The sequence below is a fragment of the Calliphora vicina genome, chromosome 1, assembly GCF_958450345.1.
Source record: "Calliphora vicina chromosome 1, idCalVici1.1, whole genome shotgun sequence".
NCBI lineage: Eukaryota > Metazoa > Arthropoda > Insecta > Diptera > Calliphoridae > Calliphora > Calliphora vicina.
The window spans coordinates 115,710,460-115,735,769 of NC_088780.1; the positions used below are offsets into that span (position 1 = coordinate 115,710,460).

Genomic DNA, 25,310 nt, shown 5'->3' on the forward strand with positions numbered 1-25,310 from the left:
GGGGGTAATAAACAAAATCTTCTATCAGAACTTTTAATCATTTACATACATTACAACCATTTTACGAATCCTGATTCATATAAATATCTGATATAGAAAACAAATTTCCTACATAAAATTCGCCATGCAATTTAAAAAAACCATTTTAGAAATACATAGATTAATAGCAAAACGTTTTGCGTACAAGACGTGCGTGGTTTTTATAATTGTTCTATGAAACAATAAACCATAAATAAAATATGTTTCCTTATTACTCGCCAAAATTTAATTAAACCAATTTTCAAGTTCAACTGGACTAAATTGTAAAAATTCTGAAATAGGAAAAAAAACGTCATGACCAAATGGTCGTTGACACACACTTGGCGACTGGCGGACGCTATTCTCTTAAATTCATTATTAATTTTAAAATGAAAACAACAAAACAATCAACTAAATCGGTATTAATCAGTAATTTACACAATTTGAAGAAAATTACGCAAAAAAAAACAATACAAAATACTAGTAGTCGAGTACTATTTAACACGCAGTGATAGATAGATAGTAGATAATGTATGCAAAACGCGTATACGTTTCAAATTTGTATGCACGAAAGTCGGAATTTTATTTAAAAGTTTATAAAACTTTTATAAAATACTATGATGAATTGTTAATAAAAATGTTAAGATGACTATGGCGAACAGACGAAATAAAATTACAAAAATACATACGTACATATACTGCATAAAAACACAAAACCTCTCAGTACTTTAACAATATTATTATTTTTTTTTCAAAGATTTGCATAATAACATGGTTGATTAGTGTAGTAGATGATCGTTTTTATTGCAACGGTTATGATAATAATTTGGATGACAGACAATTACGAGACTTCTATGGTATACGGTTTTGCGAATCAGGTATTCTATTGAATGCTGTTCCTACAACACACAGATGATGATGACTTTAAAATATTTTACAATTTAAATTAAAGGGTTGTTTATTGTATTTTCAACATCTTTATTATTAGGGAAATATTGTCAAAAATGGGTGTTGACTGATAATAATAATAATAATGCAGGCACTTAAGGTTTTCTTACTTAATATTAAAATGGAAAATTTAAAATTTATTGATTTTTAAATGGCGACCTCTTTAGAGTATGCTCTTTACACCAATGAAAAACTAGCAGTTTTTGGATTTTTTAGGGCTTTCTTTAGTTTTTCCAAATCAAGAATTACTTTCAACAAGTTTTTGATGAAAACTCAATAAAAACATCTAAAACATATCTTGCAACTCTGGATGAGACCCAGCTGTTAAGCAATTAGTCAATGTCTGTTCGCTTGGCTAACTCCAATTGAAATAGTTGGATTTCAATTTTTGAATTGATTTCTATAGCACCCTTAGGGAGTGCAGATAGAAATCAATTGGTTACTTTATACATCCCATGTAAGCTAGCGTGAAGACAATTGTCACTTAAGTGTCTCTAAGTAATCTTATTTTCTACTGCACTTTTTTGTGAGTAATTGGTACTGGTTTTATACAAATTGATATAATTCTCATACAGTTTATTTTCTTTTTGCTTCAATATACTGCCATCCCATGTAACCTAGAGTGAAGTCAAACTGCACTTTAGAATGTAGTTATTTTACCCACCAGAAACAATCTATATGAGTTGTCGGAGGCAGGTTTGTTTATAAGCAATCGATCAATTGGTCAATTAATACCCGTACATGTTAAAACAAGTAAGAGATCTATATACGACTGTGCCTATTTTATATACCCTTCACCAAATTATACTTAAAAATATTTTTTTTTTATTATTTTTATTTAAACAAAATTATTTTTTTTTTCCAAATTTTTTTCCAATTTGTTTTTTAATTTTTTTAAAAAAGTTTTCTCTAAAATTTATCAACGGTTTATTTCGGGCACTCCATCCATCAAAATTTGCCTCGCGCAGAATCCGTCAATCCTAAATATTTTTCAACCTAATTCTTCAACTTTGGAGCACTTAAATTGAGTTTTTCTTTAACTTTACGGACAATCCATATAATATCTTCATTATTAAATATTTTATTTGGCGTAGATCTACCCTTAACATCTTTTCTATTATCGTGGCGGAACCTTTCTATAATGTGCTTGACAGTTGAGGAACTAATTTCAACAATTTAAAAAATTTATCGTTGGATTTTGCACTGTTTCAAATGACGAATAGCGTCTTTTCTTTTCTAAACTGATGTTTGTTTACCCATTGTATAATTTAAAATCTTTTCAACTTACATATTTTTAAAACAGAAAAAAATGCATTGCAACGGTATTTCATTATCAGAGAAAATATCAAATACACTGCATCATTTAAGCTGTGAGCATATTTTAAGGAGAAAAATATTTTTTTCTTTAATATTTCTTCAATTAGATTGGTATTTATTTTTTCTTCCTCAGCATTATCACAGGACACATATCATTACATTTTATATACAATTTGATTGATAAATTGAATGAACATTCGACTAATTTTCGATTTTCTAAAATAATTTTACCTACATCAAATAAGCTGTGAGTCACTGTATTTTATATTTATTAAGAAAAGAATAAATAAAAATTATACTGTTTGCTTTGTATTTGTCCAGGTAAATCGATATTTACCAACTATTTGCCATATTTTCAAAATAAAAATTCCCAGCTGCCCGTCCTTGCCCCATTTTTTGCTAGAGGTAAAATTTTGAAAAAAGACATGGGCACATATTCAAAAATCTTAACTAAAGTCGGAACTAGTAAAACAGAAACTAAAAAATAGTTTAGATAGTTGTAGATCTTATTCACAATTCATAACTAGCTTAGTTACACTGCAGCCACACGATCAAGTTTTTCTTGATAGTCTTTTACATATACTGTTTGTCAAAATTTATAAAAATTGAAAGCGGACGTATGCAGCACGCAACTTGAAAACCATTTTAGTACAAATTGGACATAAAAATGTAATCAGCTGTTTTCTTGAATGAAAAATTGAACACCAACTTGAATGTGAAATTGAATGCAAGTTCGTTTCAATTCTTAAAAGTGTGAGTGTATTAGTAAAAAAGTGTGAGTGTATTAAAACTTGAAAGGCAAAACTTGATCGTGTAACCCCCAAGTTACTGCTTTGACATGTAGAGAAAACAAAATGTCGATAATATTTTGATCGATATATACTGTAATTAATTAAAAGGCTTATAAAGCTATTAAAAAACTATTTTTGTTCTCTAAAAAGTACATACAAGATTTATAGTTATAGTTTGTATGTAAATCAATTAAAATAAGGGCATGTAAAATTAAATTTTTCAATAGAATCTTGTTGACAAAAAAAAACACATCTCTAGATTATTTTCTTTTTGTATAGATGTATTAAAATGAAATCAATCAGCTGTTTTTTTAATGTATTAGTTAGTTGCCATTTAGTTACCATGATTAAGTGCTAACTATTTGTGCTGAAAGTAACCAATTGTGAATAACTTAAATAGGTACTTAAAAAAGTTAACACTTGGTGATCGTTTATGAATATTTCATTATTACTTTTTTATTTTTTATAAAATTGATTATTATTTTTGTTTTTTTCACAAAATTTTGTTTTGTTTTTTGACACATTTGCCCCTCAAGCAACAATAAAAGACAATAGCGGTATTCACTGTTAAGTGCGAATGGTCTAGCATCATTGCAAATGCAAAATTTTACCGTAATCCAATAACAAAATACACACAAAAACCTTTACAATTTTGCATTTGCAATGATGCAATACCATTCGCACTTAACAGTGAATACCGCTAATGTTGTTATTGCAATGTTGTACTTGTTGCAATATCAACGAAAAAACTCAAATGGCGCCACTGTGTAACGGTAGTTTAATGCGACTCAATATATTAATTTAGCCGATTCTTAAACCACAAACCTTTTGACACTTGTTTTCAACTTATTCGTAGCAAATGTTTGTAGCAGTAATGCCATATATTTCAAATGCGGTCATTAATATTTTATAACAGAGTTGCCGTTAGCAATACTAATTAATTTTTCAAAGTATATTTAAACAAGTAATACACATGCACAACAAATCAACAATAAAAATATATCATTCATTTTGTTTGTGTAAAATCTTGTGAGATTGCCAAAAACTGTTGACAAACATAGAAATAAAAACAACAAAGTAAAAAATTTTGACAATCTCAGAAGTACATATTTACAAAGGAACATAAAATGAACAGCTGATCACTTGCATGTACTAGTTATAAATATACTTTGCTAGGATAAGTCTATTACGTTTTTCTCATCAATAAATCTAGCAACCACATATTTTTTACATTAAAATTTGAAAAAAGCTTAAACTTTTCATAAATTTGAAAAAATCGAAAGTTCGAAATGTCTGGCAGTACTAGGTGGTAAAGAGAGCAATAATTAATAACAATAATAGCGGTATTCATGATGTGGAGTAAAAAGAAGAAGTGTTATTTATGGACAAACATTTCTATTTCTAATGAATTTTATTTTTAGTTTGTACTAATGTGCTCTTTTACTGCATTACCAGGCCAAGTAGTTTACATTGTGAATACCGCTAATGTAGTTTTCGGTTTTATTAATTAGTCTTTACCAATTATTACTTTGCAGATATTTGAAATAAACAAATTTTAAAATCAGAATTATAGAGTCAAACTTGCCAACTTTGATCAGTAACTGAAGAAATAAACTTGAAATATAGGCTTGATCGGACAGAATTTGGTTATTTTTTCTCGCAAACATTATACTGATACACACTTTCTTTATTGCCCGACTTTGGGCGGGCGCAGGAACATCCAACACCAGCTTCGCTGGTATAATATATAATATATTTTATATATTCAAATGAAAGACATTTTGAAGCAAAATGTTTAAAATAATAATTAAAGTTATAATTAAAAGTTCTATCAGAACATCAAAATGCAAGCTGTTTCGATGATCTTGATTTATGTCCAATTTTCTTTATTTTATTCCAAAAAAATGTTATTTTTTTTCTAGAGTTTTGTTCAGCCTTTTAACGCGGAATAGTTGGCAACACTAGAAACGAAACAAAAGTAAATAAACGAACGAACGAATACAGACTAAAAACATAAAAACGAAAAGACAAGCAAAGCAGAACGAGAAAAAGAAAAAATTAGTCAATAGAACACAAAGCGCAGAAAATTTTCTTAATTTGTTGAAAGACCAGTAAAAACTTATTTATTATTTGAAAAATGTCCAAAAAATAATGTAAATAGTACAGAAAATATTAATTTGTAATAATTTTACATAAATAATTAAAAGAAAAACAATACCATAGAAGAAAAAAGCCTGTGAAAAAATGGCTCAGTGGCCTATGATTATGGGAAAAAGAAATCAGGAGGCCATGTCACAAATGAATGCCTGGATAAATGGTAAGTGTTGGAAGCACCACATAAAATACAAAGTATGGAGCTGTAAGTTAGATTTTACAACGAAAATACTAGAAAATATAATTAAAATCACTTGAGAATTTGCAGACATCAAACAAAACACCCAACAAATTGTAATAAGTGGCTGCAAAATCCAACGTTAAATTAACAAAGCTACGTCATACATTGCATACGTACATGCATACATATATTATGGGTGTGTGTAACGTAGATAGGAAAGGGGTAAATGAACCTGCCTTTTAATACCTTCCCAAAGATACATTTATTTTTTGTTTTTGTATAAATGTTTTTGTTTCGGAAACACTTACAAAAAGTGGTGCTATTTATTTCTTCGTTTAAGTTTTCTTTATATTTTTATTGATTTTTTTCCCTATACATGCTTCTGCACTCCTAATAACAAACAAGGCAGTCAGGAAGGCAGCTGCTTTTTTTACTTTAACTTGACAATTTGGTGTGTGCAAATTTTGTTTTTTATATGGTTTCAAGTCATAAAAACTTTTTTGGTTTTATTTTAGGGGTAAGATTATGTTTGAATGGTTGATTGTCTGGTGGCGCGTTGGTTGTCTAAAAACAACTGCCTGCTAGCCGGCCTCATTGACATACAGCAGAATCAACCAACAACATGCAAACATCATCATAATATATAAAGAGGTTCTTTAAAAACATACGAGTCAGACAGAAAGACTGTCAGGCATACAAAGCCAAAATAAATACACACATGCTTGGTACGTTTACAACACGATGAACATAGAAAGACGACGACGACGATATACAACTTAGGAAGATATGAATGAGAAGATGCCACATTTAAAGTTTATTTTGGTCACATGCATTTCATATTTATTTTTATTTTTCTGAACAAAAACAATCAGACTACGATGACGGTAGTCAACTCTTAAAGTCAAACATGAGAATAAAAGAAGAAATAAAATAATACATATAGAAAAGTAAGACAGGGAAAGAAAAGATAAATGCATTGCTACAAATCTAGACATATTAATATTATTATTGTTGATGTGTGTGTTTTCTATATGGAATAGGGGTCAGGTCTGACAAAGACTTGTATTTTATGATTACCTTCATACAATAAATTTAGCTTTTGGGTTAAATAAAATGTATGATATAACTTTTCCGCTTGCTACATCTACATTAGCTAAAACTAACTGATTTTAAATTTGCGATCGATTGGAAGTTGTGACGTAAAAGACGTAACAACTAAAATAAACACATTTGAAGTCATTTATTTATTTCAAAAATTTATTTTACTTAGGATGAATTAAAACAAAAAAATTTGTTTTATTGTATTTGATGCTGTTTAATCTTACAAATCATTTGTAAGAGTAAACACGTCAAACAAATTTGTTAAAAAAAGTTGTTACGCTTTTCATAAGTTTGGAGAGTAGAACAAATTTTGTGGTGTGCATATACATTTTTTTTTCATTATAGCCCCAATGATGAAGTCTATTGAAGATTGTTAAAACCGACCCATGATTTCACCTAACCACCACAACTCTGTTAAATATGTCGATGTTCATATAAAATTCAACGTAACTATGTATTATATTTGTAAAAATTACATCACCAAATATTATAAAAATCGGCTCATAATTGACCATAGCGCACATATAAGGCCCACATCCGAAAATTACTTTTGCATGAATAAATCCCTTACAAAAAACGATATTGACAAACACCGATTTTTCAAAAAAACATTAACTTTAACTATATGAGAATAAGCTTTTAAATTGACGAATTAAAAATAAATTATATATGCTTGTTGGCGCAAATACAATAAGATTCATTACGTAACTTGTTTCAATAAATTTGTTAATTATTAAATTCAAATCGGTTAAAATTTCAAGTTTTATGTTCGAAGAAAATTTCCATAGCCCCTGTCTATACTTGACAAATATCAGAACAATTAATGACGTTTGTTGTCAAGACAAAGTTGTCTGTGTAAAAGCACTGACAATTTTGTCATAATGAAGCAATAATAATAATAAATGGAGACTATACTGGATAATTTTTTATCTTGACAACGATTTTGACGTTTATCAGGTATAGACAGGGCGAAAGAAAACTCATATTTAAGGCTTTTTAAAAGTAAACAAACGCGTTGAATGAAAGCACAAAATTAGAAACTTTGAACAAATATTGGAATCATGTCTTTTTAAAGTGTTAGATAGATTAGAAGGGTTGTGTCCTCTAAGAAGTACACTTCCTCTCGGAGACCCATAGGATCCATTGTGATATAAAAATAGAACTAGATGTGAAGAGAAGAAATGAAATTGGAAAGAAAATAACCCAGTAAAAAAGGATAGGAAATAAGTATAGACTGATATTCTCATATAGCCATCCTATTCCACTGATAAAGGCTAATATATTACCTAGATCATATCTAGCTCAGGCTTGGGGGTAATGATAACATTGTGTAATCTATTACACGCATAATTACAATTAACTTGTAATTGTAATGGAATTTTTGCAATTACAATTACTTGAAGTATATAATTGAGCAATAACACATTACAATTACATATAATTTTAATTGAAATCTGCCCCCAACCCATTTTTGCCTGAGACCCTATAACCTAGGACAGTTACACATAATATTTTCTACAGTTTCTAGTTCCTCAATATCCTCGCATATCTTAAAAAAAACGTCCTGTGCGCCATTTACCAATGTTGACCCTGTAATCCGTCCTACTACACCATAATTGGTTTGTGGAGTCTCGGAATCTTTCGAAGATCAAACCATAGTAGTTTAACCTTCCAATCCATATTAATATAGTCCAGATCCGAACCCTGTCTAGAAAGTTTATCTGTTTTAAAATATTAATTAAGCAACTTTGATAAAAAATCAAATGATTTATTCTCGTAGCTAAATATATAACTCAAAAACTTATTTTTATAAATTTATCAATGCACTCCTGCAAGTTCTGAATGGAAAATAAAGTTTTTAGGGAGGTGGTGGTGGTAAATAAGCACAAACACACAACACGCTGTTTGTTATTTTTGTTAAACTTTGCAATGTGTTATTTTTTATATTTGTTATATTTTGGTCGATTGCATATTGTGGAGGGGGGTAGCTGAGGAGGTGGAGAGAGGGAAATATTAAATGGTATTTTACAGTTGTTGTGACATGGTTACAGTTCAAAATTTTTAATTTATAAAAGATACAAATTTTATTTTTAAAACTGCATTATTTTTTGCTTCTTTTTTTACAACACACACACAAAATAAAATTTAATTTGTTTTTTTTTTATTATTTCTGTTCTTTTACTAATTCTTCATCATTTTCGAACAACACGAAAAAAAATTATTATGAAAAGAGGGGAGACGATTCAACTTTAACATACAAAATACGACGTGCAGTTTTTTCATGTGATTATCATTGTTATTGTTGTTGTTACAGTGTTTGTGTTCTTCTGTATAAATTCAATATTATTGAGGTGTTGTTGGTTGAAGTGATGGCACGCGTTATAAACAGTTGCAGCCTCGGTATCGTCATTATTCATTAGAAAATCAAACCAAAAATAATTTTTAAATTGAAAACAAACCAAATCAAACAGAACTTGTACGTGCACTAGTTTTTTTTCTTTCCTTAATATTAATCATTTAACATAATTTTCATGGTTTTGTATCGTTTTATAGATATTTTTGATGCTATAGGTATGATATATTATACAAAATTATATGAGATAGTTGTAAATATTTAAAGTACATTTATGATGAAAAGTGCATAAAACCAAAAATGATCATGTTTAAAAAGAAATTTGTGCTTAAAATAATTTATGGTGGAAAATTTAAGAAAAAAAATCATTACGAATTATCTACTTAGCCGAAAGAAAATAACAACGCAAGCAAAATTTATTGGCATGGTGATGTTCCAAGAAAATATTTCTTTTTAATCTTAAAATTTTTAATGGTTTTCTTTAATAATCACTCTTTACAAAAACGTGTCAAGTGTGTTAATTTACAAAAATGCAAGTTGTAAAAAAAATTAAATTTAATTAAATTCAAACTGAATTTAATTTGTATTATGTATGTAAAGAACTTTTTAGAAAAAGTTACCTTTTAGGTAAATTTATCTGCTGGGTATTTTACACCGTAGATATCTAATTATTGAAGTTACGGGCATTAAAATTTTTTTGATTCTTTTTGAATTAAAGGGTTGATAAAATATTTTTCTCAACAAAATACATAAAAAAACACATAATTTCCATTCATGGAAAATCTCAAGAATTGAAAATAAAAAAAGTTTTCAAAAAACAGGAATAAGTTTTTGAAAAAAAAAAAAAAAAATTTGGAACAGAATAATATAAAGGCGCTAAAAATACTTTTGAATTACCTTTCATTTGATATAAAGTAGGTGACAATATTATGAAAACTTTTTTTGAAAACTATAATCTTTAATTAAAGATTAACAAAAATACATTTATAGAAGTATTGGCGAAGTAATGAAAACTTTTAAACTTCTGCAAGAATAAAACAAAAACAATATTTAATGATTTTATTTTAAAAATGTCTTTTTGTAATTTTTTAAATAAAAAACCGAAATAATAAACGATTTTAGTGATGGATTGCAGTAAAAAACTATCTGCACAAAATTGAAAAAAAATTATGAGAATATTTCGTGAGACAATGTTGGGAGAACTTAATTCGTCCCCTCAATAAAACAATAATGTATAAGCATATACACCATTATAATAGCTCGATAAATCAAATTCCGTATGTGAACAGAAACTAAACTTTTGTTTTTGCAACGAAAATGGCATGTCAATATGTTTAACAAAATATAGTCGTTATCACAGATAACGAAAATAATATACTCGGATAATTTTAAAGCAAAAACTTCGTAAATGGTATTTTCGGAAAGCATTTTTTATTTTTGAGAAATCTACCCTAATATGCAAACATTCTAAGGTCGTAACCTTTAGCATTAAGATTTTTTTTAATGAGACTGCTGCTGTCCTATTACTCTTATTTTAAATTAATAATAATAACCATTCATCTAACACAATACGTTTATAAACAATACTCAACATACACATACGCTATATTCTATTACTACCAGACGACATAGTAAATAAATAAATTATAATTGAAGGTCATGTTTACTAGCAGGCATGCACACATAGATACGACCAATCCATGTCTTCCTTCCATATATGCATATTTATATATAGTATATGCGAGTATGCACATAAATAGTAAATGTGTATTTTTATTATAATATAAACTTTAATATAAACAATGTTTATATTATAAATAAATTATAAAAAGAAATATAATATGCTATTAAACTAATGCCATTTCCCTTTGTTTGTATTTGTTATTTCTAAATAGTGGAAACTTTGAATAATGGCAATGGTATGCTACTCTCCCCACCACACAATAATTCAGGCCATCAACAACAACAACAGCAGCAACAATCAACACGTGGTGGCGGTGGAGCTTCGACAACAGCTACAGCAGCAGCATCGGCTAGTGTGGCAGCAGCTGGCGGAAATGAAAGAAGTGTTAGTAGTAGTACTGCAGCTGCTGCTTCTGCTTCAGCAGGAGAAAATAATTTACAAATAACACAGCCCATTAGTGCGCCATCGTCACCGCTAGCCTCACCAGGAGCTATAAGTCCAACATCATTTTGCTTGCCATCTAGTTCAACGGCAGCAGCTGTGGCAACATCAAATGGTAGCGGTTCGTATGTGTGTCCAAACGGTGCTAATGCTGGCAACATGTCATATGCAAATGTAGGAGCATCAAATGCAAATGATACAGCAGATCCCAATTGGCAGGCTACGAAGGCAACGGTATTAGAACGTAATGCCGCCATGTTCAATAATGAATTAATGTCAGATGTTACATTTGTAGTGGGTGATGATTTTGGTAAGTTTTGCATCTATGAATACTACCCCATTCATATATACATACATTCATGATTATTTTCTATAATAGATACTGTTCAAACTATACCAGCTCATAAGTATATATTAGCTACAGGCAGCTCGGTATTTTATGCCATGTTTTATGGTGGTTTGGCTGAAAACAAACAGGAAATTAAAGTGCCAGATGTGGAACCTTCAGCCTTCTTAACACTATTAAGGTTTGTTTAGTTTCTATTTAACATTGTTTCATGTTGCTTCATTAATTTCGTCCCTACAGATACTTATATTGTGATGAAATACAATTGGAACCTGATAATATATTAGCCACTTTATATGCAGCCAAAAAATATATTGTACCACATTTGGCCAGAGCCTGTGTGAATTATTTAGAAGTTAAATTGACTGCAAAAAACGCCTGTCTACTTCTCAGTCAATCACGTCTTTTCGAAGAGCCCGAACTGATGCAACGTTGCTGGGAAGTAATCGATGCTCAAGCCGAAATGGCCATTAAATCCGAAGATTTCGTTGATATCGATCTTAAAACGTTCGAATCGATTCTATGGCGCGAAACCTTGAACTGCAAAGAGATTCATCTCTTTGAGGCGGCTTTAAATTGGGCTCAGAATTGTTGTCAAAAGATGCCTATCGATAATACTCCCCAAAATATGCGTAAAGTTTTGGGACAAGCATTGCATTTAATACGCATACCCACCATGTCATTGGATGAGTTCGCCAACGGCGTCGCTCAGACTGGTATTCTAACATCACAAGAGACAATTGATATGTTTTTGCATTTTACAGCCAAATCAAAACCATCATTAAACTTTCCAACCAAAGCACGAGCCGGTCTAAAAACCCAAGTCTGCCATCGTTTTCAGTCGTGTGCATATCGCTCGAATCAGTGGCGTTATCGTGGTCGCTGTGATAGTATACAATTTTCGGTGGATCGGAGGTAAGTGTTGCAAATATCTTCGATAAATTGCAATGAAAACTCTTTTTTCACAGAATATGAAAAATGTTAGTGCATATTTATTATATTCTGAATTTTAATTTAAAAAAAAATACCAAACTTCTACCAAAGAAGTTCATGCATAACAATTAGTATTAGGCCTAAATTCGGGGTTCTGCCATTAATCTGTCAATCAACATGGTTTTTGCAATAAAAACGCATATGTTTAAGATAGAAACAAAAGTCCGCTTTCGGATAGATTCGGAATAGGCCGAGTATTCATTTTCTGGCGGAATGGTTTTTTGTAACTAAGAAAAATATTTTTTTATCCAAACAAAGAATTTCTCATTAAATATAAATTTAAAACAAACTAAGATAGATATATTCGGCTGTGCTGAATCTTATATAGCCTTCAACAAAGATTGAAAGCAATTTTTGTTGAAAAAAAATGTTTAAATGAAATAAATTTTAAGTAGAAATTTGTGACCGATTATGGTTATAAATGACTAGGTTATGATGAAATAAATAAAAATAAATAAATTTTAGTAAAAAAAAATTGTTTGAACGTGGGTCCGAATTTGTATGGCGTTATATACCACGTTGGAAAGATCTTTAAAATGTCTATCATATCCATATTGTCTGAGTAATCCAGATATAAATGAATAATAGGTCAAAAATCGAATTTAAATAGCAACATAAGCGGGACTTATCTACTATATTGGTGTATCAATCATATATGTGTTGATTTCAGCACATCTTTATATATCGACTCCGCTATCTATAAAGATCCTGAATATTTATACTTTATGGCGTTGCAAATGAAAAATGTAGAAATTACAAATGGAATAACAAACTTATAACATTCATGGTGAAGGGTATACAAATTGTTTACCAAACGAAAAAGTATTTTTGATCAAATAATGTTGTTTTGTGTTAGTAAAACAAAATTATTCTGAAATTAGTAATTAAAATTTATTTTTATACTTTTCAGAATTTTCATTGTTGGTTTTGGTTTATATGGTTCATCAACTGGTGCTGCCACCTACAATGTAAAGATCGAATTGAAACGTTTGGGACGTACTTTAGCTGAGAATGATACGAAATTCTTTTCGGATGGTTCCAGTAATACATTTCATGTTTTCTTCGAAAATCCCATACAAATTGAACCCGAATGCTACTATACAGCTTCAGTTATACTAGATGGCATTGAACTGTCATTTTTTGGACAAGAGGGCATGTCAGAGGTATGCATGGGTAATGTAACATTTCAATTTCAATGTTCATCGGAAAGTACCAATGGCACTGGAGTACAAGGTGGTCAAATACCAGAACTAATATTTTATGGTCCAACAACAATGACCTCAATGAATTCACCCACACAATCGATGTGTGCCAGCCCAGTAGGTGAATTAGAAGGCACATGTGGTTCGGGCACAGGACAAACAAAAAGTAATCGTAATTCTAGTGATTTAACAGTAAATTGTGATGATTTATTAGCAGCAAGTTCTAGTTCAGATGGAGTTGGTGCTTCAAGTAATTAAGAAATAAGTTAATAATATATGCACACTCACACACATATTACATACAAACAATGGAAACAAATTTGCAACATAATGGTTTTTTTCTCTCATTAGTATAATATATACATTAGCTATATACATATAAAAACATAATATAATTATTAACCAAAAAAAAAACAAAAACTAAACAAAAATATATGAAATTTTTTTACATTATTTTTGGAATAGCATATAGTAGAAGAAAAAATGATAAGGGATATAACAAAATCAAGTAATGAAATGAAGAAAATACATACGTAGAAAAAATAAACAAAAAAAAAACAACCAACCTATATTGAGGGAACATTTAAGTCTGTTTAATTCCAAAACTATATATTGAATTTACTAATAGAACACAAAAATACTAATGATACTTAAAAGCAATATTTGAAAACATATGCTTGAATTTTTCTCATCTTAACAACAACATAAAAAAATAACAATTCATAAAGTAATACATACATAAATAATTGCAATAAATTAAATAAATACTTACAAAGGCAATCAATTATTCTAGTTTAAAAGTTATTAGAGACACATAATTCGAAATATTTTTAAAAATGAAAAACAAAAACAAAACAACTGGGATCTTACAAAATAAATATAAACGAAAAAGCAAAATTTATATACCTTAAAAAATAGCAACAAATCATATATATACATATATATACAAACAAATTACATACATACATATATCTTTATATATTAAAAACCAGACAAAGAAAAACCTTTTCGATTATTAAAAATAAAAATTACAAAAACCAAGCAAACAACAAATATGTATACCTAAAAAGTTACAAGTAGTTTAAACATTTTTGACCAGTTAACAAAATTAAATAAAAATATATTATACACAAATGGCTGCTGGATTATATTAGTGAGTTTTAGCACCATATTTAAACAGTAAAAAGTATTTTCAGGATTTCATTATTTCCTATTTTCCTGAAATATCACTAATATAATAAAGCCAAAAATAAAGACAATTATTAACAATATTCCATTAAAAAATTAAATATATACTACCAAACTTATTAATTAATAGCATTATTACATTGCATTATAACGATTGCAGTAATTAAGTGAAGAAAATTTCAACATTATAAAAATATAATTATATAAATAATTTTGCATTTATTACACATTTGGTTTCTAACTTATTATTTCGTTTATTTGCCAGCAATTAACCAAAATAATAAAAATTTAAAACAAAGTTACGTACTTTTTGTGTGAACATAAAAGAAATCCAATAATGCATTAATTAGTCCCTTATGGGTACGTTTTCAAGACATCCCACTTTATTTTGTCTCAATATTTTTTTTTTTTAAATTTTGTTTATCTTTTTGATTTAAACTTAAGCATTATTATGTTTTTTTAATAGATTTAGTTGTTATTTAAGTATGTATGTGTGTTTTTGTTTATCCTGAAGTTTGTAACTTGTCCACTATGGATTTTTTCTATGCCTTTATATTGCTACAATTCTAAGATACGATCGATCAATGCTTCTGGTACTGATTTTTTTTAAGACACTACATTTACAAATATTTTTTTCCTATTTTTTTGTTTAAGTATAATTATATAGTTGGATAATGAATTGAATTTAATTACAATAACCTATTTTATTCAAATAATAAATAATTGAAAAAAAATTTTAGAAATTTTTAAAATTTTAATGAGTTTTATTATCAAGGGAGTTTATTTATATAAATGGTAAGTATTCAAGTCAAATATTGGAAAAATTATGATATATTTATTGTATATCAAAAGTAATAAAATTTGTGATTGTTTTGAAAATTAATATTTAGAAAATCGGTTAGATATCAAATGGGATCCTTAAATAAAAATTTAAAAAAGCATTGTTCGCAAACCCAAACATTGCACTTTTAACAATACAATACATACTATGTTAAAGATATTCGATAAAAATAACCGAATACTTGATTTACATTTCAGATATTTTTAGTGTTTATAAAAAACCGTTTTGTCGGTTAACCGAAAATTGGCTTTTACATTTTCATATATAGAAAACATAAAATATACATAGCTTTCAAATTTGTATTTTTTTAGTTGTTGTAGCAGCAGTGTTTGCTGAGTTGACAGCCCTTGGCCAACTGAACTCGGGTCATTCCGGTGCGTAGAACCGGCTGTCGTGGGAATGTATTTAGTAGTCAGCAATGGTTAATTTTTAATAACTATAAATATGCAAACGTGCTAAGTCCATTTTATTTTGTTTAAAATTTCAAAATGATTATCTCAGTCAAATGGAATTGAGTATAAATATGTTACTAAATATATAATACTTGTTTTAATTATTGGTTTATTCATTATATTTCCACCAAAAAATGTAAATCATAAATTTGTTAATTAAATATTTGACCATTTTGAAATTTATTATCACCTCGACATTCTGACATGAAACAGCAATTTTTCAAGTCCCATAAAGGACCTATAAGATGGAAACGCACTTATTCTTAACTGTGATTATTGGTCATTATAAATCATACCAAATAAGTAATAAAACTGCATTAACAGATTTCAAAAATATTTGAAATCAACGATTTTAAAACATGTTTGTCTCTCCTGTAATATTTTTGAAAATGTACACTAAACTAACGAAATTATTAATTAAATTTTAATAAAGTCAACTTTGCTGAAATAAGGTATGTATATCAAGGATATGTAAATGAAATTCAATTTAACGTTTGGAAAAATCAAATAAAAATCAATAAGTTTTTAATGCATCATTAATTGGGGGCTGTTTTTAAGCTGCTCGAGTTGGCCCATCGCTCAAAATTAATGAAATATTGGATAGATTTATCTATAGAGACATCTTGGAAAGAGTAATGCTTCCAAATTCTGAGGATAATATGCCTCTTCCATGAGTTATTCAGTACGATAACGACCCCAAGCACTCTTCACATGTTGTTAAATCGAGGTTAGCACAAGAAAGAGTTTCAGTAATGGAATGGTCACCACAATTACCAGATTTAAATCCCATTGAGAACTTTTGGGAAATCGTTAATCAAAGAATCGACCCCGAAAATTGCACTAATTCCGATATTACGTTTCAAGGATTGGTAGATGCTTGGAACGCTATTCCTGCAAATTTTATTGCCAATATGATAGCTTCACTGCCTTGCCGATGTAAGGCCGTCATTGAAAATATAGGATTAGCCACCAAATATTAAGTTTTATAGACATAAATGTTTTAGAAGCAATTAGTTGCATATGTTTTGGCCATTGAAATATCAACCCATACGTAGATTTTTTAATTTTTTTTCTTTTCAATGCAAAAAATTCTGAATTAAATTTCATATTCTCATTTTTAAAGCATTAATAAAAAAATATTATAAGCAAATGAATATTTTTGTTTACCTTTAAAACTAGTTTAAACAACTTTTGTAAAATTCTGATGCTAGTTGCATATGTTTTGACCACCACTGTATATCAGCAGGTTAGGTTTCAAATCAGACCAAATGTTTGATATAATATGTTTACAATGAATATAGAAGATTCACCAAAACATGAGGTTTATTCATTTTAGTCCCAATTTTTAAAAATTAACCGGTTCGCAAAAAACCGAGATTTCGAAGAAAAACCGGGTTTTCGGTTAACCGATTTATAAAGACTACTAATAATTGCAAAAATTATTATTATTAATATTTATTCAATGCAAATTTAATTTACAAAAAATATAAAGAAAAAAGGACTGGCTGCCAGGGCCTTTGCCTGTAATTGCAAAAAATATATTGCTTAGTCTAATAGGTGTTTGTATTATATTTGTTTAATTTCGTCTTTTAACATTGGTATATGAAGATCTTTGTGTAAAGTGCTACGTTTTACATTTGAGTATCAATGATTGCTGGATATATGAACAATATAATTATAGTGGAATCCCAAAGTTTTTAAATATTTTGCTTCAATCTTTGTATATAAGATTTCAATCGCTTTTTAAAAGCTTTTATTTAACTTTAATGTTTGTTTAGGTACAAATTTGTAGCTGAATTTTGAACCAATGCTGGTAGCGAATAGGCGTATAGGCTGCAATTTTATATTCATGCGAACACCTGATGATAATGCAGTATATTGTTTAACTAAGTAAATCATTAGATAATAATGTTGTAACGCATTTTATATTTTATAGTAAAACATGTACAAGTTTATAATATTTATTGATCTTATTTTCAAACACAAAAATATACTTTTTGCAGATTTCAAATTATTAAGATTTAATTTATAAAACAATTAACTTGATTTTTCTTTCCCACAAATAAAATTAAATCCACGCAATTTTATAATTTTAAATATCGATCTTTAAATTAATGAAATTATTAAATATGTATATTAAATAACTGTAATGTCGGATGACGTCCGAATGGTATTTGCTCCAACAACGTACGTTATTTGTGGCAATTCCAGCGAAATGGATTGACAAAGGAAAATGTGTATGTTAACAAATACGAAATATTATTTTATGGATGAAAATGAATTCACTAAATTAAACATAAATTTATACTCTATGTTTGGAAGGAGAAACACTACCAACAAGTGGGATTGAAGAAAATTAATAATGACTCAAAAAAAGGTAAATAAACAGATTATGATTATAGATAAAGCACAGTTCATCCAGATTTTAGGGAAATTATTTTTTTTGTATCAGAAAAAAAATATTAATTTTACACCAACTAAATACCTCCAACTTATTGTTTAGCACTTACCCACAGATGGTATGTTTATACATAAAGCATTTGATAACTTCAAATATGTTCTTCCAAGTTCATATGAACAAATCTGCTGCACATCACTAATATCAATCAATAAATCTAAAAGAAAAACAATTAAAAAAGGAATTAAACAATGCTTTCAAAGTGTAAACAAATTAATATTCAGCTTACGTGATGTTCCCTCTGTGCGGCAAGTAATGTAAACACATGCCGCATATATATGAGTACTTTTGCGGCCACGGGTCAAATGACGCATTAGGGCCATTTTGAAGAAATTCAATGCCGTATCGATATAATGTTGGGTCAACTGCAGTTGTTGACATAAATGAGTTATTTCTTTCTTGGCTTTTTTCAGCGTAACCTCACGCGACTCAGTGCCTGAACCAACTTGAAATTTTCCGTAGCCATAGTTGGTGGCACCACCTGAGGATTCAGCCGAAACAAATTGACCGATAGCAGCTGCACCATGGCCAACTTCTTCAAATTGTATTTCTGATACAATTAAGGAATCCTCGAGTACCGAACCACAATTGGTACAAACTAATGGTAAATGTGAAAGGCTTTTAAGAGGGATACAAATAAATGTTGATATTTGCATAAATTACCTCTATCACCACGTGCGTTATCTTCTTCTATATCCGTAGAACCACAATTTCGGCATTTAATACCGGATGACATATTAAAGTAGCTTTATATCTGTCACAAATGTTAAATTTTTCTTGAATAAATATTAAATAAAACTAAAAGTTTTGAACTGAATCTAACAAATTTCGTTTACTACACGGCCGAAATTCTTTAAACAATGACATGCACCACAAAAGAGAATGGAAAACATATGACTGTCAGTCAAAATGTAAACAAAAGAGCGGTGATTTTCAGCTGTTGTTTTTATTTTTCAACAGCCAGAGTTGTATTAGAATTAGCGAATATGTATTTACCCAACACTGAATTTTGTTAATGATGTTGTAACCTGTGTTACCATATATCAAGTTTTCCCTTTTTTTTGCAAGGTTTTTGAGATGCAAAAAGTTTTATTTTTTTAAAAAAAGTTTTTTGGAAAATTGTAAATTTATAATATCAATAAGTTGAACCGTTAATTTCAATATGATAGTCTCCAAATTAATTTACTAAATGGGGAGATTGATTTGAAAATATTTAAAGTATCTTCAGCACTAAATTCACATAAATTATCTCAGTCTGATTACATATATGTACGAATTGGGTTTTGTAATTTTTGTATGTACTTAAAAAAAGTTTTTTTGTTGAAAAAAAATTTGTTTGTTTAGAAATAAAAAGTTTTCTTCAAAAAATATATGGCTACACTGGTTGTAACACCATAGTTTTGGTTATGTGAATTGAAAACCGTTAAGTTTGAATTTATTGAGACAAAGAAATCCGCAAATTTTTTAGTCTCAGTAGTGTACAAAAATTATCTTAAAAAATAAATTTCATCTATTGTATATTTCTAATATTTTTTAGTACAGAGGTCTAACTTTAACCGCAGATAAAAAGGGTTAATAATGTTCTAGAAGTTTAGAATTACTAAAACATTACTGAAGCAATTTTGTTTTTTATATGAATTTTTTTCGATTCTTAAAAAAATATTGTAAACGGTTCTTGTATTGAATAAAATGGTTTTTGTAATTATTATGATTGTTAATTTGGATTTTAACATTATCAATGGTGTTATTAATATGCGATATTGCTTTAAAAGCAGTCAGCCTGAGTATTTTTGACTTCTGATTATCAGAATTTAATGAAGTCAAATTACATTTTTGATATTTATACCCTACAGCATAATTCGGTCCATAATTAGTCATAGCTCCAATATAAGACCCTCTTCCGAAAATCATTTACGAAAATAAATTATTAAAATTTTAATAGAAAAATGTTTTTGCTCATTTACTTAGTGTAGGGTATTATATAGTCGGGCTTGACCGACCATACTTTACTTGTTTTTGACAATTTTGACCTCAGATATAAGAGTTAACAATGTCCTAGAAATTTAAAAATTAAAAAATCCTTAATTAGCAATACAAGCAATAATAGGTACAATAGATAAATATTGCATTTTAAGTCTTCAATTTCTATTTGAGGTACTTTTTTGAAAATTTAAAAATGTTGGGAAATTGATTTTTTCTAGAAGATTTCAACCCGAATATTATAAAAATACCAAAAAAATCTACCTTTTGTTCTCATTTATTAATATTAGCAGTATTCACAATATGGAGTACTTGGCCTAGTAAAAAAGCAGAAAAGCTATTTATTGACAAACATTTCAATTTCTTATGTATTTTGTTATTTGATATTGTGCTCTTTTACTACATTACCAGACAAAGTACTTTACATTGTGAATACCGCTATTGAAATAAATTTTATAAAATTGTTTGAAAACAAATTTTTAAAATGTAAAATTTAGAATTTGAGAATATGTAAGAAATTTATTTATTCGAAGTACAGTATGTCAAAAATGAGTTTACACATTGAAAATAAATTTATATTTTCGAGTTTGATTACATGAAAATACCACTTATTCTTTCATTACATATATTTTTTTGGTTTGTTATGAATATATAGAGTATATACAAAGCTTACATAAGGAAAAAGTTGAATTACAATGTAAAATATACGGAAAAAAAGTCAAAAACAAACATTATTTAATTTTGGTAGTGTCAATTAACTCTTTTCACAACCAATTTTATTTGTATTTTTTGGTACACACTTAATGATCAATGGTACTTTACAGATACTTATGATCTGTATTCTTCTTCTCTACAAATTTGTTAGTTCGAGATCGATTTTTTGTTTTGTGATCACCATAGTGTAAAATATTGCTTAGAAAACTTCCAGGAAGAAGAATATCGTACAACGTGACTCTGCTAATTTACTACAATTGCCAATTGCAAAAAAGTATACAGGAGTTGTTGAGGACGTTTTTGGCAACACGAAATATAATTTATAGTGTTTGAGAACGAGCAGAAATGAGGGTAGAGGAGCGTTAAAATGTAGTGTTATCCCTAGACCTAAAATAACTGAGCGCCTAATGACAGACAACTTCATTAAAACGCTCAGATTTCAACCAGAACTCTTCCGAGGGAACTTAAAGAAGAATGTGATGTAGTCATTTCCCATGAAACAGTTAGACAGGCCATAATAAAAAACGAATATTCAACCACAGTAACATATAAAAAACTACTGCTTTCTGCAATAGATGTAGAAAAGTGTTTTTTCTTCGCTTCGATTATTGGGATGACGTTATATTATGCGATGAGACTAGGGTTCCTACGCGGGAAAAATTTCCCGGGAATTCCCGGGAATATTTTTTTGTTAATTTCCGGGAAATGTTTGTCGGGAATTTTCGGGAATTTTTTCATAAGTTTTCTTCTAAAAGTTACTATATTAAGATACGTTTTGATGACTAAATTTGTTGCTAATTGAATTATTCTATTATATCCATAGATTTCTTCGGTTCTAACAACAGATAGTCAGTTGGTAAAGAAGTATTACTATTGAAATAACCGAATTTTTTTAACTCAACTCAAGCCACAGCAGAAAAATTTGGTTATTAAGAATTAATCAAATTTAAAGTACATATATTCTCTTAAACGAATTATTAAGATGCCTAACATTACATCTTTTAGGGATATTCAATGATCATTATTCATATTTAGAGAAAATAACAATAATAGCGGTTCTAATTTGTTTATCTACAATCAGATTTGAAAAATTTCCCTAACTACGCATGTTTTGTAGATTTAACATGGTCGAAATTCTTAAGTTTTTTAATTAAACAATGAATTTATTGATTTCATACTGATTAAAACTACGACTGTGACAATACCGATCAAATGCCACTATTAAATCAGAAACCCTTATAAATGCTGGACCAACAACCAAATACAGTAATTTTATACTTCTTTTAAAACCCTGGTAAAATTATAAGTCAATTTATTCGAAAAATTTTTTCTGGTTTTTGGTATAATTTAGTGTTAAAAAATTCCCGGGAATTCCCGGGAATGAAACGATATTTTAATTTCCTCCCGGGAAACAAAAAAGTCCGGGAAATTAGGAACCCTAGATGAGACTTAAATGATCTTGTATTACAACAAAGTGTCATCTAGAGTTTGACGTAAGGTGTTACTTTAAAATTTCGATTATGATTTGGAAGTATATCTCAAGCAAAGGATAAAACAGACTTATGTTTTACTGAAACAATCATGGTCGCGGAACAATATTTAAACACTCTGAAGAATAATTTGCTAAGAAATGCAACTAAATTTGGGTTTATCAGGACAATAAACTGCAATACAAATTTTATCTAAACTTTAATTGTATATAGTGGGGATGTGGCTTCTGTATAATTTCTGCGATGTTATAGACATGACAGCAAAAGGTCTCATCGTCAATCCAACTGAAAATTTTAGTGTGTGTTTAAAGAAAAATATCGCTAAAAGGCAACCAAAAAACAATACTGTAAAATTAGAAGAGTTACAAAAGAAATGGAACACTATGACATATACAAAAGCAAAAAATCATCTGTATGCGTGGTATATCCTAAGCGTGGTCATACCAAATAGTAAAAATGCCAAATAAGTAAATAGATTATTTATTTAATAACTTAAAACTAACTTCTTGTAATTTGTGAAAAGAGTTAATTGACACTACCAAAACTAAATAGTATTTTATTTTCACTTCCTGTTCGTTTCTTTTACATTGGACTTGAACTTCTTCCATATATACGATTTATATATACCGTGTATATTCATAATAATCCAAAAAAGTTTATATATCGAAATAATAAGTGGTATATTTCTTGCTATCAAAGTCGAAAATATAATTTTTTTTCAATGTGAAAACTCATTCTTGACATACTGTATGTAATATAAAAAAGCCTTCCTAGGCCAATTAACATATATTACAAGATTTATTCCTGAATAAAGATATCTAAAATTAAAAAAAAACAACAAATTATTTCAATTCATACTCAATACTTCTTGTTAATGGCTTCCCAGTAGAGTGTCCAAAAAACCGGCAAATTTAAAAAACCGATTTCCGGTTTTACCGAAAAAGTGTGTTTTAGAAAAAACCGGATTCAAAAATTTAGCATTTTTGAATCCTTAAGGCTCCATCTTTATGCAATTATTTTTTATATCTTTTACAAAATATTGTCAAATGCTATAATTTTCTATAAAATAAAACAATATTTTTAAAAATGGTATCGAAGTTTTTCATAAATATGTTTGAATGAGCTATAAAAAATATATTTCATTAAAACCTGTTAACCGTCTTACAAAAACCCGAAACCGGTGGAGTTTAGAAATAATAATAATAATAATCTTGTAGAACATAAACAAAATACGGTTAGAAACAAAGTTCATGAATGAACAACCCAAAAAGCTCTTGACATACTTACTCCGAGATATGCATACGACGAGGAACATTATATACATAACTAACAATCATATTAGTGATACGATTAAGTTTAGCTAAATTATAAGATAGAGTACCAGGGGGGTTACACCCTAATTCGATTCGAAAGAAAAAAATTTTCGAATTACAATGTATTTAGCACACATTTTCGTTTTCGTATTAAGTTACGCAGTAACCCCCCAGATATAACTTCCAGTCCATACATCACATGAGTCATTAAAAGTACATATGAAATAACATACAATTTTATGAATTTTTGTTTGGTTTTAAGTAATAATGGGTTATCGATGCCAGACAAAATTTATACTTTACTAGCTGACTTCGCTCGGTAGATATTTACTAATGTTATTTCTTCAAGTTTCTCCAAAAATTTCTCTTATTAAGAAAAATGAGAAGTGAAAAGGAGACAATATATTAAAAACATAAAATTCCGAATTTTTGAATTTTTTCTTTACAAACCATCTCCTGAAAATTTCGAATCGAATAAAAAAAAATCGCTCCAGCCGTTCTCACGTGGTGCCATTACATACATGGACCATTTCATTTTTATATATGTATGTATATAGAAGATAGATATTTATACATCTATGGATAAATAAAAGTCGAAAACTTTTATCAATTGGATTTTTTGTCAAAATTAAATTTTGAAATTTTGAACACGAAACTTCAAATAAAATGTGCAACTTCTAATAGATATGTTCACCCTTATGTTCCCTTTTCCCATTTTTCGTTCATAAACTTTGTTCACATGAAAAAATTCCCCATGTTGTGAAATTTTTGGATGGAATTTTGTAAACAATAAATAGCTGTTACGAACAAAATCAACTATTGTGAATGAAAAGTTTAGGGGAATATCACGATAGCAATTTTCCCTTCGAGGGAAATGGATATTTCATGGGAACATACATTTCACATGTTTTTCACGATAGGGGTGATTATTCTATGTTCTAAGTTATACTTTGGTTCTAAACGTTATCCGATATTGTTCAAATTGGCAGGGATTGTAGTCAAGAAAATGGCTTTTAGATTTGCTGTTAGCGTTCCAATACAATCACCCCTATCGCGAATCAATATTTCACATGAAATATGTTCCCTTTTCCTTTTTTCGTTCATCAACTTTGTTCACGTGAAAAAATTCCACATTTTTAGATGGAATTTTGTAAACAATAAACATCTGTTACGAACAAAATAAACTATTGTGAATGAAAAGTTCATGGGGAATTTCATGATAGCAATTTTCCCTTCGAGTGAAATGAATATTTCATGGGAACAAAATTTCAGATGTTATTGCCGATAGGGGTGAATATATGTACATTAGGTTGTCCCGAAATTTTTTTTTTTTGATTTCGCTAAC

General features: G+C 28.7%; 2 protein-coding genes across 4 annotated transcripts in view; one reads left to right on the forward strand and one right to left on the reverse strand.

Annotated features, from left to right (window-relative positions):
- lute overlaps window positions 1-15,469 on the forward strand; it is a 38,524-nt gene extending 23,055 nt beyond the window's left edge. The window contains exons 1-5 of one of the 3 annotated variants that reach the window (XM_065515588.1): window positions 5,085-5,391; window positions 10,759-11,298; window positions 11,368-11,515; window positions 11,575-12,249; window positions 13,238-15,469. In XM_065515588.1, coding sequence (XP_065371660.1) covers window positions 5,319-5,391; window positions 10,759-11,298; window positions 11,368-11,515; window positions 11,575-12,249; window positions 13,238-13,787 — 1,986 coding nt within the window. In that variant the 5' untranslated portion in view covers window positions 5,085-5,318 and the 3' untranslated portion in view covers window positions 13,788-15,469. Of the gene's footprint in view, window positions 1-5,084; window positions 5,392-8,836; window positions 9,082-10,758; window positions 11,299-11,367; window positions 11,516-11,574; window positions 12,250-13,237 lie in introns of those variants that run through there. The other 2 variants (XM_065515589.1, XM_065515587.1) reach the window with 2 other exon arrangements.
- The window catches only part of Brf (Brf RNA polymerase III subunit), a 79,424-nt gene extending 60,133 nt beyond the window's left edge, over window positions 1-19,291 (reverse strand). Inside the window, exons 1-3 of the mRNA XM_065515590.1 lie at window positions 19,132-19,291; window positions 18,698-19,066; window positions 18,521-18,625 (exon numbers count right to left, since the gene is read on the reverse strand). Coding sequence (XP_065371662.1) covers window positions 18,521-18,625; window positions 18,698-19,066; window positions 19,132-19,204 — 547 coding nt within the window. The 5' untranslated portion in view covers window positions 19,205-19,291. The remainder of the gene's footprint in view (window positions 1-18,520; window positions 18,626-18,697; window positions 19,067-19,131) is intronic.
- Window positions 19,292-25,310: the final 6,019 nt, after the last annotated feature.